Genomic DNA, 14,104 nt, shown 5'->3' with positions numbered 1-14,104 from the left:
TCATTTCAGTGTGCAAGGATCCACCGTACAAAGTGGAGGAGTGTGGCTACGCAGGCTTCATCTTGCCTATTGAAGTTTACTTCAAAAATAAGGTAATTTTTACTCACCACCATCAAACTGAATGTTTTACCTCTTCAACACTGGATTCATCGTAAATCTTAATCTGCTTGTTCCACCATGTTTGTTTTGGTTGTCTGATGGTAGTGTGCTGTGGCTTTGGGGAATTTCCGCCTTTATTTTTTTATAGTAGAGAGGGGAGAGAGACAAAGAATGACGGTCACTGGCTGAACTTCACCCAGGGACATTGCAATACCACATGGCCAGCGTTTTAAACACCTACGCCACCAGGACGCCCCTAAACTAGAGTCTATGGAAAGTATTTGTGAAATTTGAATGTGCAAAACTTAGGAATGCCCCGAGTGATCGGCTGCAGATCGTTATCAGCGGATATTCAGTAAAAAATATGTGATCGGGAAATCGGCAGTAAGCAGAATATTTTTGGCATCATTGGGCAAAAATTCCATAATAACCTTTCAGCATATTGTAATTCAAGTGTTCTGAGAGAAAACTAGACTTCTGCACCTCCTCATGGCTCTGTTTTCATGGGAGACTTTGGCCAATCACAGGTTATTTCAGAGAGAGATCGTTCTTATTGGCTGTTAATTCAAGCTGTCGATCACTCGCAAACTCCGATCAAACGGTCAAACTAGGCAGCGCTGATCAAATATGAATCAATATTCTGTTACTGTAATGCCTATTTCTCCCCTCAAATGTTTTCAGAAACATCTTGTAGTGCACAGTTTAGCTGTAAAATGAGAAAGTTTGCTCCTGCGCGGTGCTTGGTATTTCCTCAACTGATCTCAACATGGCTCACAAGGTCTGTTTGGATCTGAATGCGGTGTTCAAGCGATGCAGCGTAGTGGTGTTGATTTAAAGAACATGATGTTGGTGAAGTCCTGATAGACAGATTGTGACTGTTCTGCTCTTTTCCCCTCTCTGGGTGGATCACCACTTCTTCTCAGGAAGAACCGAAGAAAGTTCGCTTTGACTACGACCTGTTCCTCCATCTGGACGGCCACCCACCTGTCAATCATCTCCGCTGTGAGAAGCTCACCTTCAACAACCCAACAGAGGAGTTTCGTAGGAAGCTACTGAAAGCCGGAGGGGTGAGGAGTGTGAAGGGGAGGATGGGGCTGGACTGACATTTCTTAATGCAACACAGCAACTTATATTCAGCAACCCCCTAGGAGGAAAAGCTTCCATCTCTATTTATCCAGGGAAAATCAGTGGTGCTTTATTATCAGAAACACTCTTGCACACATTCATACACACAATCACCATGCCTTTCTTCAGCCACAGTATCTGCTGTGTGTTTGATACAAGCCACTCATACAGCAGCACACAAACTCCAAGATTCCTCTTCCAAATATGAGTAATTATGTATATAATTAAAGAATAATTCTTAATAATATTTCTTATTGTCAACACATCCCATGAAAAAAACTCAAACCAACAACGGAGGGCTGCCCCGGTCTAGTTGCATTTTGCCAGTCGAATCTTTGTTTGTTTAGCCGCCTCATTAATGCCGGAGCAATAACATGGCAGGCTGTAAACTTTACAAACAGTCTCGTCTCAAAATGAACTAACCACAAAACTAACTGTGACGGATGTAGAGAGGGGTGATGGAAACAGGCTGCACGGGGCATAAAATCCTGATTCGGGGACAGCCCTACAATAATGTGTTAGTCTATCTCTCAATAATTCCTGACTTCCCTGTGGCTTTCATCTCAAGACATAAATCTTTAAAAAACAGCTTAGAAATAAGTAGTGTTTTTTTTAAGGCTCATTCATTTCCTAAAACAGCTGGTCCCTGTAGTTTTCAGCAAACGTTTCTCAAACAGGAGGAAATAATGCATTTGTTGGGGACTATTTTCAGTTTGATGGTGGCTCATTGGTCCTGTTCAGACCTGGTATTAACATGCGTCCTAGGTGATCCAATCACAAGTGGACAGCTCTAAGTACAGGTGTGAGGACGCATTGAGATCCGATCGCTCAGACCACATTCAGAGTTGGTCTGGGCCACATATGACTACATTCTTTTAGCAGTGTGTACGTGAATGTGTCCTGGTCCACATTAAGGACCGCCTATTCAACTGACGTCCCGCTGGGATCCGCGGGTCTCTGCGCTCCTCATGTGAACAGACAGGAAGACGCTCGTCTGCCTCGCAGAATTGGAACAGCTTTTGTGCTCTACTGTATCCTGTCGGTACAACTGTATTTTATTTGATCTTATCTATAGGCATATAGATATTTATGAACATATCTACAGACGATCAGACTAGTCTTGGGAAGTGCATTATTATCGTACTGTCAGAGATGTGTCGGTGTTCTTGCTCCAGTGCTTTGCACGGAGCTGACGCCCGTCCCCCGTGGACCGCCGGTACAATAACCTTATATTTTGATGTTAATAAAATGTACCCGAATTCACAAATATGTAGGATATTACCACTGACATTCCTGTAATATTACGTCACAACGTCTGCTGTATCAGCCGCGTGTTTACTATGTGTTTATTTGCATATAGAGCGGAGAAGTGAGATCGGATCACAAGTGGAGACGCATGTGGAGACGCATTCTAATGCCAGGTGTGAACAGACGTACTTAGAGAGCTGTCCACTTGTGATCACTCAGGACGCATGTTAATACCAGGTCTGAACAGTGCTTATGATGTGTTTTAACAATAATGGAGCTCTATGGCAAAGAGGAAGAAGAGATACCTGTTAGAAGGTCAAGTCATCGTTGGTTTGGCTCTGAACATAGGATTTGTTGACAGTAAATCACCAGACTTATCCTTATCAAATTTGGCATTCTGTGAAACTGTACAGCAGTTTTCACCTTTACGGCTGTCAGACTGCGGGGGAGTTAAAGCTGACGGATGATGCCAGGGTTCTGCCAGTCTAACAAATTACACATGGCACATGTGGCCTTTTACTGTGTGAAACAGGACCTCTGCCCTTTCTTCCTTAATGTTTCTAAGAATTTTTATTTTATGAATATGTTTGCACGCCAAATATTCCAGTGGACTAATATAAGGCTGCCGTAATGCCAGTATTTGTCTCTGTAAGGGGTAAGAAAAGGAATCTCCAGACCTGAGAAATGCTCTTTGTTGTCACTGTTAGGCCCCGCAGCTGTTGTTCACAAGAAGAAGAAGAAGTGTGACTGTGCATGCCAAATGTTAGTGTGTTACAGTATATGAGGTGTAACCTAACCACTCCTGACAAGTGTTGTCTGAGCTTTTTGTGTATTCCATCATCATTAGATTTTAGTATTATTCTGCAATATACAGTATGTTTGCTTAAACATATACAGACGCCAGCAGCACTGTAGAGGCCAGCTGTGGTAAAAGAGAGCAGTGCTGTATTACCAGCTGGCTGAGGCGACAAAACACCGCAGAGTACAGTAAAATCGATCCATTAAAATATGCCTCGATTCGATCCTCAGGACATCCTCGGGACATCCCTAGCTGCTTCCTCAGCGTTGGGTTCAGTCAGTCTGTTGGCCCCCTGCCAGAGGACCCCTGTAGTCGGGAGGTTTATGACTGGAGCTAAGTGCTCTCTATTTACTTTGCTCTGCACCCCCTTCTCAGCCTCAAACAGGGCTCTAGTGCTGACATACACCATATTGAAACTCACATTCTCTATTATGTCTCACTACTGAAAGATCTTAGTACGTTATACTTACTTTGTACGAATAAGTTATTTGACCACACCTTGTTCCACAGTTTGGGACGTTAATGATGTCATGAGTATTTGGCTAAGCTCCAATTCTTTACATTTCAGAGAATCAAGCTGTAGATGTTGATTATATTCATCTCTTTTGTCGTCCCTCTCTTTAACAGCAACGGGATCCTCACAAACGAAGTTCAGAAGACTCAAAAGTAAGATTTCCAACTTGCTTTACGGGGTCATGGATGAATCAGGCTCGTTTAAAGATGACTAATGACTTGGACACCTCTATAAAGTGGCTTCAGATTGCCTTTTTGTGTAATGATACCAGTACTTTTAAACTGGCTGGGAGATTTACCGTCATGTGCCTCAGCTCTAGTCACACTGAAGCAGCTGTGTTGTCTTTAACTCGCATATACTGGCCATCGTTGTAGCCCTGTAATGACTGCAAGATATTCCAGCACCAACAGGCAGCTTCAGATGTTTGAATGTGTGTAGACTTTTTCTCTTGGCGTTGAAGATCGCAGTGCAGTAATTCATCGCTCTTAAGCCGTTCTTGAGTCTAATAATAACTTAATTTAGTTCATACTGAACCACGTAAAGGGAGTTACTGTATGTGCTTGAACTATTTCTTGGCGAACAACAGCTGGGCATAATATTATACATGTCTGTTTGTGGGTGGATTAAACAAAGAAGACACGTGTTGATTAAAGAGTTTCAGAGGTGTGTTTTTTTAACTTTAAACGGAGCCAGCCTCGCTGTTTCTCCGTGATACCAGTCTTTATGCTGAGCTAGGCTAACCACACCCTGACTCCAGCTCCATACTTAACACACAGAGTTTGATATCAACCAATCATCTCACTCTCGGAAAGGAAGTGAGTAGGCGTACTGCTCAAATATTGAACTCTTTTTTTAGATTTGAATTCTAATACCATATAGCAGAAATGCCATGAATGTGTTCTCTTTTGAACAGGGCTGGGTATCAATCGAAATTTTCAGTGTTAATACAGCACCAGAGCTTTGGTACTGAAACCAGAGCAATACAAATTTCAATACCAAACAATGAAGAATAGAAAGCTGTTTTTTATGTAATAAAAAAACAAACGTACTCTTCTTAAAGGCCTTTGCACACCAAGTCCGTTTTTTTTCGTCCGATATTGCTGCATGTTTAAAAATAAATATGACCTCACATTTACACACCGACTCTGAATCATTCTTCCGTCATTAAAGTTTTCGGAACAGGTTTGATTTTCTGCATTTTTTCGCATCCGTCAAAATGCCAAAGAGGGTTGTTTGACCACTCAGAGCCACCGTCTGTGCCAGAGTCATTATCCAAAATGGCATGATAAATTGTCTCCCAGCACAAAGAAACTTTACGATGAAGAAATAAAAGATGAATACGAAAAAACAGACTTGGCGTGCAAAGACCTTTACTCTTTGTACTCTTTCTTGAGTGGCAGACGCAGTTAAACCCAGTAACCGTTAGAAATACACACCACAAAATGACTTTATATGCAGACGATGTGTTGTTTAATTTATCGGGTACTCGCATCACTTCAAACCATTCTTGATATAAAAAGTTTAGTTCAGTATCAAGATATAAAATCAACTGGTTATGTTGTTGCTACTGTCTCTCAAAACACCAATCTGATCAAAGAATAAGTCAACAAACAAGACTAAGAGTCTGTCCAAGCTTTCAGTTGGATATCCAGTCCTACTTTTTCAACCTTCTACGTGTAAACCAATGAAACATGTTTGAAAACAAAGAATCCTCTGATCATGTTGGTTTGTTGCTGTTCCTCTGGCAGGTGATGGTAATGCAGGAGGGCTCCACCTCCCTGTTCGGCCAGCACCTGAAGCTGCCTACACTCCCCAACAGCTCGCTGACATCCACCTTCTCTGACCCAAAGAAGAGCAAAAGCTTCCACGGGTCAAAGGTCAGTGTTGTTTCCAGGTACTTTGCCTGGAGCAAAACAACCTCAGCCCCACCTAGCTCTGAAACTTTTTACCCCTTCAAAGCATCTAATCCTTCACATATTTGGCAGGTTCAAAGACCTCTGAGATATTTAAACTCGGGGATTTCAAAGACATCCAACTTTGGCTTAAGAAAACTATATATTGGCTGCCGCTCAGCCCTAAGCACTTACTCCACCGACTCAGAGACATGCTGTGAATCTTTGACAAGCCGTGGGTTTGACGACTCCTATATTTTTGCTCTAATGTAATTTTAAAACTGCTTATGCATACAAGTTTTAGACAGTAACGTTGTAGTAAATTAGTAAAGAGAATTGCAGAGAGGGTTACTGTAGGGATGGGGAAGACAGGCAAGGATGGGCCTAGAAGCTCCACGTGAGATCTGAGACGTTATCTCGTGCAGCACTAAATCATGTATGTCAATAAGCCGGCATGCTGTTTCCATTATGTGTTATTTTTAGTCCCTTTTTAAATAGTGTCATTTAAGAGCCAGGTTAAGAGAGGCCCATTTCACATGGAAACAGTTTCCAGTCTAAACACAGTGTGTGTGATGAATTACTTGTGGAGCAGGAGGTCACACACACACACACACACACACACACACATACACACACCCTCTTTCTCCATCACATGTTAAGAATTATTGCACTAGTATTAGAACACATTAGATATTTTTGTAATAAATCATAACTAATTGACAAAATGTCCTAAATACTGTAGTCCCCCCTCCATTATTTATTAAAGTCCTATTATTATACTACCAACCCTGAAATGTTTTAAATAAAAACTGTGTATTTAAGATAAGTTTAGACAAGGTAAATATATATATGAATGAAATACATCAAGTAAAATAAAATGACACTAGTGAGAGAAATTACATTCAAAAGCTACATTATATACACACACACACACACACACACACCTATATATAGATTAGGGCTGTCAAGTGAATGCGTTAACGCAAATTCATTTAAACGCCACTAATTTCGTTATCGCACTTAGGATTTTTAGGTTGTGGTGGACTCAGTCTTAAAGCTAGAGTGAAGATCCTGGCATCATATGAAATTATAAAACTTCAGGAATCCATTGGTAGCAACCATGTCATACTAGCTTTTCGGGAAGGAGGCTAAATAACGCTCCAAACTTACGCTAAATTTTGTCGAGGAAAAACAACGACATGGTCATTTTCAAAGGGGTCCCTTGACCTCTGACCTCAAAGATATGTTAATTAAATTGCTTTGTGTTTTTAATTGTTTTCCAATAATAGATATATATCATAATAAAATATACATACATTTGCATAAAGCAAGCATATATCCCACTCCCATGTTGATAAGAGTATTAAATACTTGACAAATCTTCCTTTATGGTAAATTTTGAACAGATAAAAAAAATGTCATAAATTTGCAATTGATCGTGATTAAACATTCCCTAATAAATATATTTATATAAAGAGAGAAAGAGAGAAATATCGATAGACAGCCTAATATATATATACAGTATATGCCAGTATCCTCACTCTAGCTTTAAGATGGAGTTGCATTAAAGAAATTAGTGGCGTTAAAACAAATTTGTGTTATCGCGTTAACTTTGACAGCCCTAATATATATTTTAGTAAAATCATAAAAGTGATTAGTGAAAGTAAAACGAATCAGTATCTATCTGTAATTCTGACTCTGACAGTGTTATTAGCCCTTCAGTGATTTAAATGAACTCGGGTCACCTGCTAACCTGCCAATGTCACGGTGCTGAAAGGTCTGTTAAAAAGTGCCACTTTAGTGATCTCTTCAATGTTGATGGCAGTCGAGGCGCTGTGTCCCCTCCAGAGCACTAAAGCAGTTTTACGCCGGGCTTCCCTGGGAGGGAAACGGGTTGAGTGCAGTGGATGAGCCTAGCTGGAGTTTAGAACGAGCTGGCAGCTTTACATCCTGAGGTCTCAGGGTCACCGGCAGATACACAAAATGAAAGGTTTTAGAGGTGCTTACGCAGAGTTGTAACACACCCCGTCGTCTAGACTGCTTTAATGGGTTTACTGCATTGATGAAATATTGACAAGGGGGCTGGAGGTGAGACCCAGGGACAAATGGCCCCCGTCGTTAGAAGGAATGCATTTCCTCCTTTCTCCACGTTGCCCTTCGCTCCACTTTTTAAGGTTGCGCATGTGTGGCTGTTGAAAAGCCCCCCCCCCCCCTCTCACCCCACTGAACAGCGCTGTTCAAAAGAAGTCCTGAGTTTGCTCTTTAAGCCCATGGATGGTTACTAAGAAGACCCTTTTGATTTTCCTTTTAAGAATAGAACCTCTTTAACAGAGATGGTAATGCCAAACTGCAGGGTGGCATGCATGTTTTCTCTGGTGTAAAAGGCAGAGGATTAATCTTCATTTGACCTAGCTGCCTGGTTTTTTGCTCACTTTGTTGTTTGGTACTACGCATTTTAGAAGTACTACATGTAGTCTATAGTGCAGTCCAAAGTCAACACAACACGAACAGCAAGAGGACGGCATAATCAGCAAAGCAGGGTTTGAACGCTGCAGGGAAAAGATGAGATGCGCCTGTTTTTCAGATTTTGGGGTTATTGAGTTATTGTCAGTGGCACTTATATCAGCTATTATCACAGCATCCTCAGACAACTGCATTTCCCAGTGGCTAATTATGTGCTTGCCCTATTATGTTTGCCCACTGACATAAAGCGGGATTTCCTCTCTACCCTGCTCCATAATCCTTTGAGCTGAAGTTTACTCTTCTGTAGCTTAGATGGTTCTGTGTAATTGTGCCCTAAAACTCTAAATGTTGGTTAGAATTTCTTGTGGTTTTTTCACACATGCCTTAACTTAGCCATCATGCAGTTTGTACATCATGATTTAGACTACCATGAAATGTAAACCTATTGCTGATCAGTCTTTTGTTCCACAGGATGGCTCCAAAGGAAGCAGCACCACCCTCCTCACCACCGCCACGACCACCACCAGCACCAACAGCAGCAGCTTCTCCAAACTCCACAAACCCTCCAAGGATCACAAAGACAAGCCTCCAAAAGACTTGAAAGAGCCCAAAAGTGCCTTCAGAGACTCCGGCTGGGAACCCAGCAAAGCCCCCAAAGAACCTTCCAGGAAACCCAAAGAGAACCAGCCACTTAGAGATATCAACCCTAAGATGGGCTTCAAGGAACCCAAGTCTTTGTCCAAGGAGCCCCGCACCGAGGGGATGAACCAGGGGTCGGGGCTAAACAAGCGTCCGTCCGCCCCGAACGACGGCGACGACCACGTGACCAAAAAACGCAAAAAGGGATTTGTGGATCCATCAGGGAAGCAGACGTCGGGGTCGGACGCTCAACATTTGGATAAGAAACTCTTAAAGGATAGATCGCAGATGCGAACGAGTAAGCTGCGACCGGAAGGCGACGAGGCGGAGCGCAGGAAGGTGTCAACACTTCCGCCATTCCAGGAACTGGTGGACCCCAATGACTCTGATATGGAGGACCAGTCCAACAAATCAGATGTAAGTAGAACGTGTTTTTAAATGTTATTGAAACCAATCGTTAAAGAGTTCTCGGTCTGTCTTAGCTTAGCTTAGTAAAGCTGCTGATTCGATTGATGTGTACACTCACAGCAAGGAGATCATGTCCCTTTTATCATCACGGAGGTTTAAGAAGCAGCTGTCTGACCCTTGTACGAGTCCAGCACATTGGACTCACTGATTTGAGCTTTCAGGCCACTTTTACTGGAAAAAGTGGTGAAGGGGGGGGTTTGTGTGGAAAGAGATCCAATTCATCCAAGGCTTTACAGGGGAGGATGTGTTGGTGGTCAGTCCTTCCTCGGCGTTGAAGGGCTATAAAATCAAATCCCCAACAGAGAGAGGATCTTCTTTAATGGTGGTCTGGTGGACTCTAGGGGGGGGCTGGGCAGGGGAATTGGAAGAACCATTAACTAGATCAGTATTCATCTGGGTGGCCAAACAGGAAGTGGACAAAACTGGAGCGAGATACTAACAAGATGCCGTTTTGTTGTCCTATTAACAGCACATTTTGTACACTTAAAAGTGTGTTTGTGATGGAAGTGATTTAAATGTACTCACTTCCAAACTTAAAGTATTCCTCTGTACCTCTACCTCAAGAGCAGGATTAGAAAACTTCATGTCCACAGTGGCTCCTTTCATGAATAGGCTGACATTTGACTGGGGTTGCCTGGTCCGCGCACATTTGGTGGAGAACCTCCCCATAAAGAAGGGCTGTTTTAAAGCCAAATAGTAGACAAGAAAGATTTATGGTTTTACAACACCTGAGGAGAAAGGGGAGACACGGCAGTGAATAGCACCGAGTTCCCCTTTAATCCTTTTAGCTTTTGAAAGAAGAAAAAAAGGGGTGAGCGTTTGTGGAAGAAAGGTCTAAATCCCCGTGCTTTGAGCAGTTTTTCTTTTATGCGGTGGTGTTTTCATTTCTATTCTCTGCAGCTTGTATAAAGCGTGGGTCTTTATGTATCTTTCTCCGTAGGGGCAGCTTGTTTAGCCAGGGGAGTTATTACTTAGCACTAGCAGAACCTGTTTTTGTCTGCGCTGTATGTAAAATGCCTTTTAAGTTTTTCCCATAGAGAGACTGGGGGTCGTGGTGGTTGTAAAAGGGGATGTGGGGTGACAAATGCCAGGTGTTTGATTCTCCCCAGGCTAGCAACTCCGGTGGGCGAGCACCGGGCCCCGACACAGAGCGCCGCTCTCATTTCTCATGTGACCACTTGTTTGATCTCGGTGTTTTCCTCTGAGCGGCGGGCCAGAAACAGCACAGAGGAGGAAATGTGGAGTAGGTGATGACATGAAGGGAAAGCAGGCTGGCGCGTTAGCATGAGAACTTTGTTTCTAGCACACTGGATGTGGGCACAGGCTGAGTGATTTGTAACCTACACAAGTTTGGGTAAACCTAAGCCTTTATATATTCAAATTCACATCAAAGAAACATGTATTGAAGATGGCTTTAATGACCAGTGTGTAACATTTAGGGGGATCTATTGGCAGAAATGCAATATAATATTATCAAGTATGTCTTCATTAGTGTATAATCACCTGGTAATAAGAGTCATGTTTTTCGTTACGTTAGAATGAGCCGTTTATATCTACATATGGAGCAGGTCCTCTCTCCACGGAGTCCGTCATGTTGCAACGCCATGTTTCTTGTTAAGCCTCTACCAGACTGATAAAATGACCATTTACAAGTAGATGTGCATGTTAACAATCTGCATACATTAGTCTCCCTTAAAGTGAAAAAAAAGACCAGTATTAATATTGAGAGAAATGATGAATATAGCATTTCAGCTATAACATGGACTTTTAACATTTTAAAAGTTAATTAAATTAGGGCTGTCAAAGTTAACGGGATAATAACACATTAAAGCAAATTTGTTTTAACGCCACTAATTTCTTTAACGCTATACATTTTTTGGTGGTTGTAGCGGGCTCAGTTTTAAAGCTAGAGTGAAGATACTGGCATCATATGAAACTAGAAAACCTAAAGAATCCATTGGTACCAACCACGTCACACTGATAGCTGTTGTTGCCTGTTGGGTTGCAGTTTGCCATGTTATGATTTGAGCATATTTTTTATGCTAAATGCAGTACCTGTGAGGGTTTCTGGACAATAATTGTCATTGTTTTGTGTTGATAATTGATTTCCAATAATAAATATATACATATATTTGCATAAATCAGCATATTTGCCCACTTTCATGTTGACAAGAGTACTAAATACTTGAATCTCCCTTTAAGGTACATTTTGAACAGATAAATAATGTGTAATTAATATGCGATTAGTCATGATTAACTATGGACAATCATGTGATTAATCGCCATTAAATATTGTAATCGATTGACAGCCCTGAAATAAATAGATAAAATAAAAAGGTAGAAGTTTAGGTTGTATTACGTTAACTTAAAGGGGAACGCCACTGATTTTACACATCAAAGGAAACCACGTGAAAAGGGCTGGTTGGTCTGAAAATCCCAGCATCCCCTAGGTGTCTCCGGGTGTCGGGCTGTAGAGTGCTAGAGGTTGCACATTTTTCAGCGAGGTATTTCAATTACCAAACTGCTGAGAAAACCACGAATGGGTTAACTGCAGCCAGAGTGAAAATAGAGCTGATACATTTGTGTTAATGAATAAATGAGTCGGCTGTGTTTGAATGAATGTACAGTGTCAAACTGAAAGGCTTCTTAATTCACATCAGAACAGTGGTGTTTGGACAGCCCCCGCTGAATTAGACAAGCGAACCAAATGCTCTTGGTCAGTTTGGTCTTGTTTGCTGGCACTTCTCTTTTGGCCGTCCTAACTGTGCCAAGAGTTAAGAGAAGAAGTCAGATTGATGCCAGCGAACTCCCAACTAAAGACGATTTATTGTCTTTGAGGAGGGCAGCTTTGGTGGCTTTGTGAGCAAAGCGGGACAAAAGCCCTTAAAAGGAGTGCTGGTGAGATTTATGGCACTGTGAAGGAGCTGTCCCATAAACCAACAGACCAGCTGTGTGGTGTTTGTTGGCAGGAGGTGACAGCCATTGAAGTCGCTCTGCCTTTTGTCCTCGCTTGTCTCTTTTTTCTCTCATGTTTCTTCTGGAGGTCGCTTCTCGCCACTGTGTTTTCTTGGGCAGCTCTGGTTTGCGGCAGCAGCAGACTCCTTTTTATGAACAACAAGTGTATTTTAAACTCCCTTTTTATAATGACACATTTTAAACCCACATCTCCAGTTGAGCTGAGTGGGTCACACACATTATCCCACTATGAGAACATATAAACGTCAGATATCAGAGATTCTGGGAGACCGTTCCTACCACAGTACCTGGTACCTGTCACATCTGTTGTAGTCCTTTTCCAAGACAAGCACTTAACAGCAGGCAACATGGGACCTATTATGCTTTTGTGCATGTAAAAGGTCTGCAAAGTTACAAAGTCCAGGCCAAAGGGAGTTCCTCTCCCCCACAGAAACACTGCTCCTGAACTGCCTGAAACACCTCGCTTGAAGTCCCGCCTTTTCTTCCGTAACGTGGTGATGTCACCAAGTAACACATTTGCATAACGGCTAGTTTGGCATGTCCTCAAGGAGCTCAAACAGAGCGTTTCAGACAGAGCGTTAAAGAGGTGCAGCCAGTATAAGAAAAGTAAAGTGTTTTTTGAATGTTAAAGCAAGTTAACATGTTGTATACAACTTTGGCATCTTACTTGCAGTTCTGCTATATTTTACAAACTAGGACGTTTCAATACACACAATTAACAAGGCGACATCAAGACTAACTATTAGAGGTGTGTCAGTATGCTGGTTTTACTCTACGTGATGGTGAAACATTTTGACATTTTTGGCAACACTCCAGATATCCAGATGGATGAGCACAAGCTCTGAAAAAGTGAGTTTTGTCCCCTTTAACTAATTGTGTTGCTCATTTAACCCTAGAGGGCTGAATAACAGGTGTAGTGGGTAGAAATGAATTGTTGGATCTCATGTTAAAATACTGTGCTGTGTATTTGCCATATTGTGTTAACGATACTCATGAGGCTAAAGTCAGGTGCTCAGGAAGTATATTATGAGGCACGATTGTCTTCTGATGTTTGCGAGTCCATGTGGTTTGTTGGAAACGTTCACACAAGGAAGACCGCCCACAGAAATATCCAAATATTTTGATAACAATGAGCCATGTTGTTGGCACAGATATATTTCTTGGCTGTTGTTCAGAACTTCCCTGGTAGCATTCTCCCATCTCGTCTCTGAAAGTGTCTCCCGACGCAGGCAGCAGGCAGTTCGTGCGACTCGGCGGTGAACTGACAATAGTACAAGATGTCAGGAATGTAGAGAAAAGAATGTGCCCGTTCTCACACCTGTGCACACCTGGGATCAGTGCAGAGAGCAAGACGTTGGCTGACGGATTGGTTGGTGTTTTAAAAGTTCCCGAAAGTGGATGACGTGCACTCCTCTGTGTGAACATCTGAAAGGAGCTTTTCACCACTTTCAGACTCTCTGTACAGCACTTCTCAAAGCGCAAGTCCTGGCCTTGAGACTGTTTAAACAAGCAGCTCCTTCTGGTAGATTCAAAGTCTCTGCTGAGCTGAGTCGTCTTACTCTAATTTCTTGGCTCTTTTGATGGTGAAATTGACACCGTGCTACCAGTTTGTTAGGTATTAGACATTCCAGAAACTCAAATGTACTCAGTCTTGCCAAGCTTATATAGTGCTTTATGTAGTGCTGGATAATATGACTGTAAAGATATTACATAAAAATCCATGTCATGCTAAAAATATTAATTACATTAGGGGTGTAAGAAAATATCGATACACATGAGTATGGCTATATTATGTTGTGCGTGGCGTGTCTTTCGGAGGTTGTAGCGGGCTTGGTTTAAAAGCTAGAGTGAAGATAGTTGCATCATATGAAACTAGGAAAA

The 14,104-nt window shown here is 42.0% G+C and overlaps 1 protein-coding gene across 2 annotated transcripts in view; it reads left to right on the top strand.

Moving 5' to 3' along the window:
- Positions 1-14,104, top strand: part of mllt3 (MLLT3 super elongation complex subunit) — a 50,231-nt gene that overhangs the window by 22,551 nt on the left and 13,576 nt on the right. For both annotated transcript variants that reach the window (XM_037758594.1, XM_037758593.1), the window contains exons 3-7: positions 10-92; positions 1,023-1,166; positions 3,899-3,937; positions 5,534-5,662; positions 8,612-9,196. In XM_037758594.1, the coding sequence (XP_037614522.1) occupies positions 10-92; positions 1,023-1,166; positions 3,899-3,937; positions 5,534-5,662; positions 8,612-9,196 (980 nt within the window). The remainder of the gene's footprint in view (positions 1-9; positions 93-1,022; positions 1,167-3,898; positions 3,938-5,533; positions 5,663-8,611; positions 9,197-14,104) is intronic.

The sequence above is a fragment of the Sebastes umbrosus genome, chromosome 22 (genome assembly GCF_015220745.1).
Source record: "Sebastes umbrosus isolate fSebUmb1 chromosome 22, fSebUmb1.pri, whole genome shotgun sequence".
NCBI lineage: Eukaryota > Metazoa > Chordata > Actinopteri > Perciformes > Sebastidae > Sebastes > Sebastes umbrosus.
The sequence above is the reverse complement of the archived record's forward strand: the minus strand, read 5'-3'. Positions and strand labels throughout refer to the sequence as shown.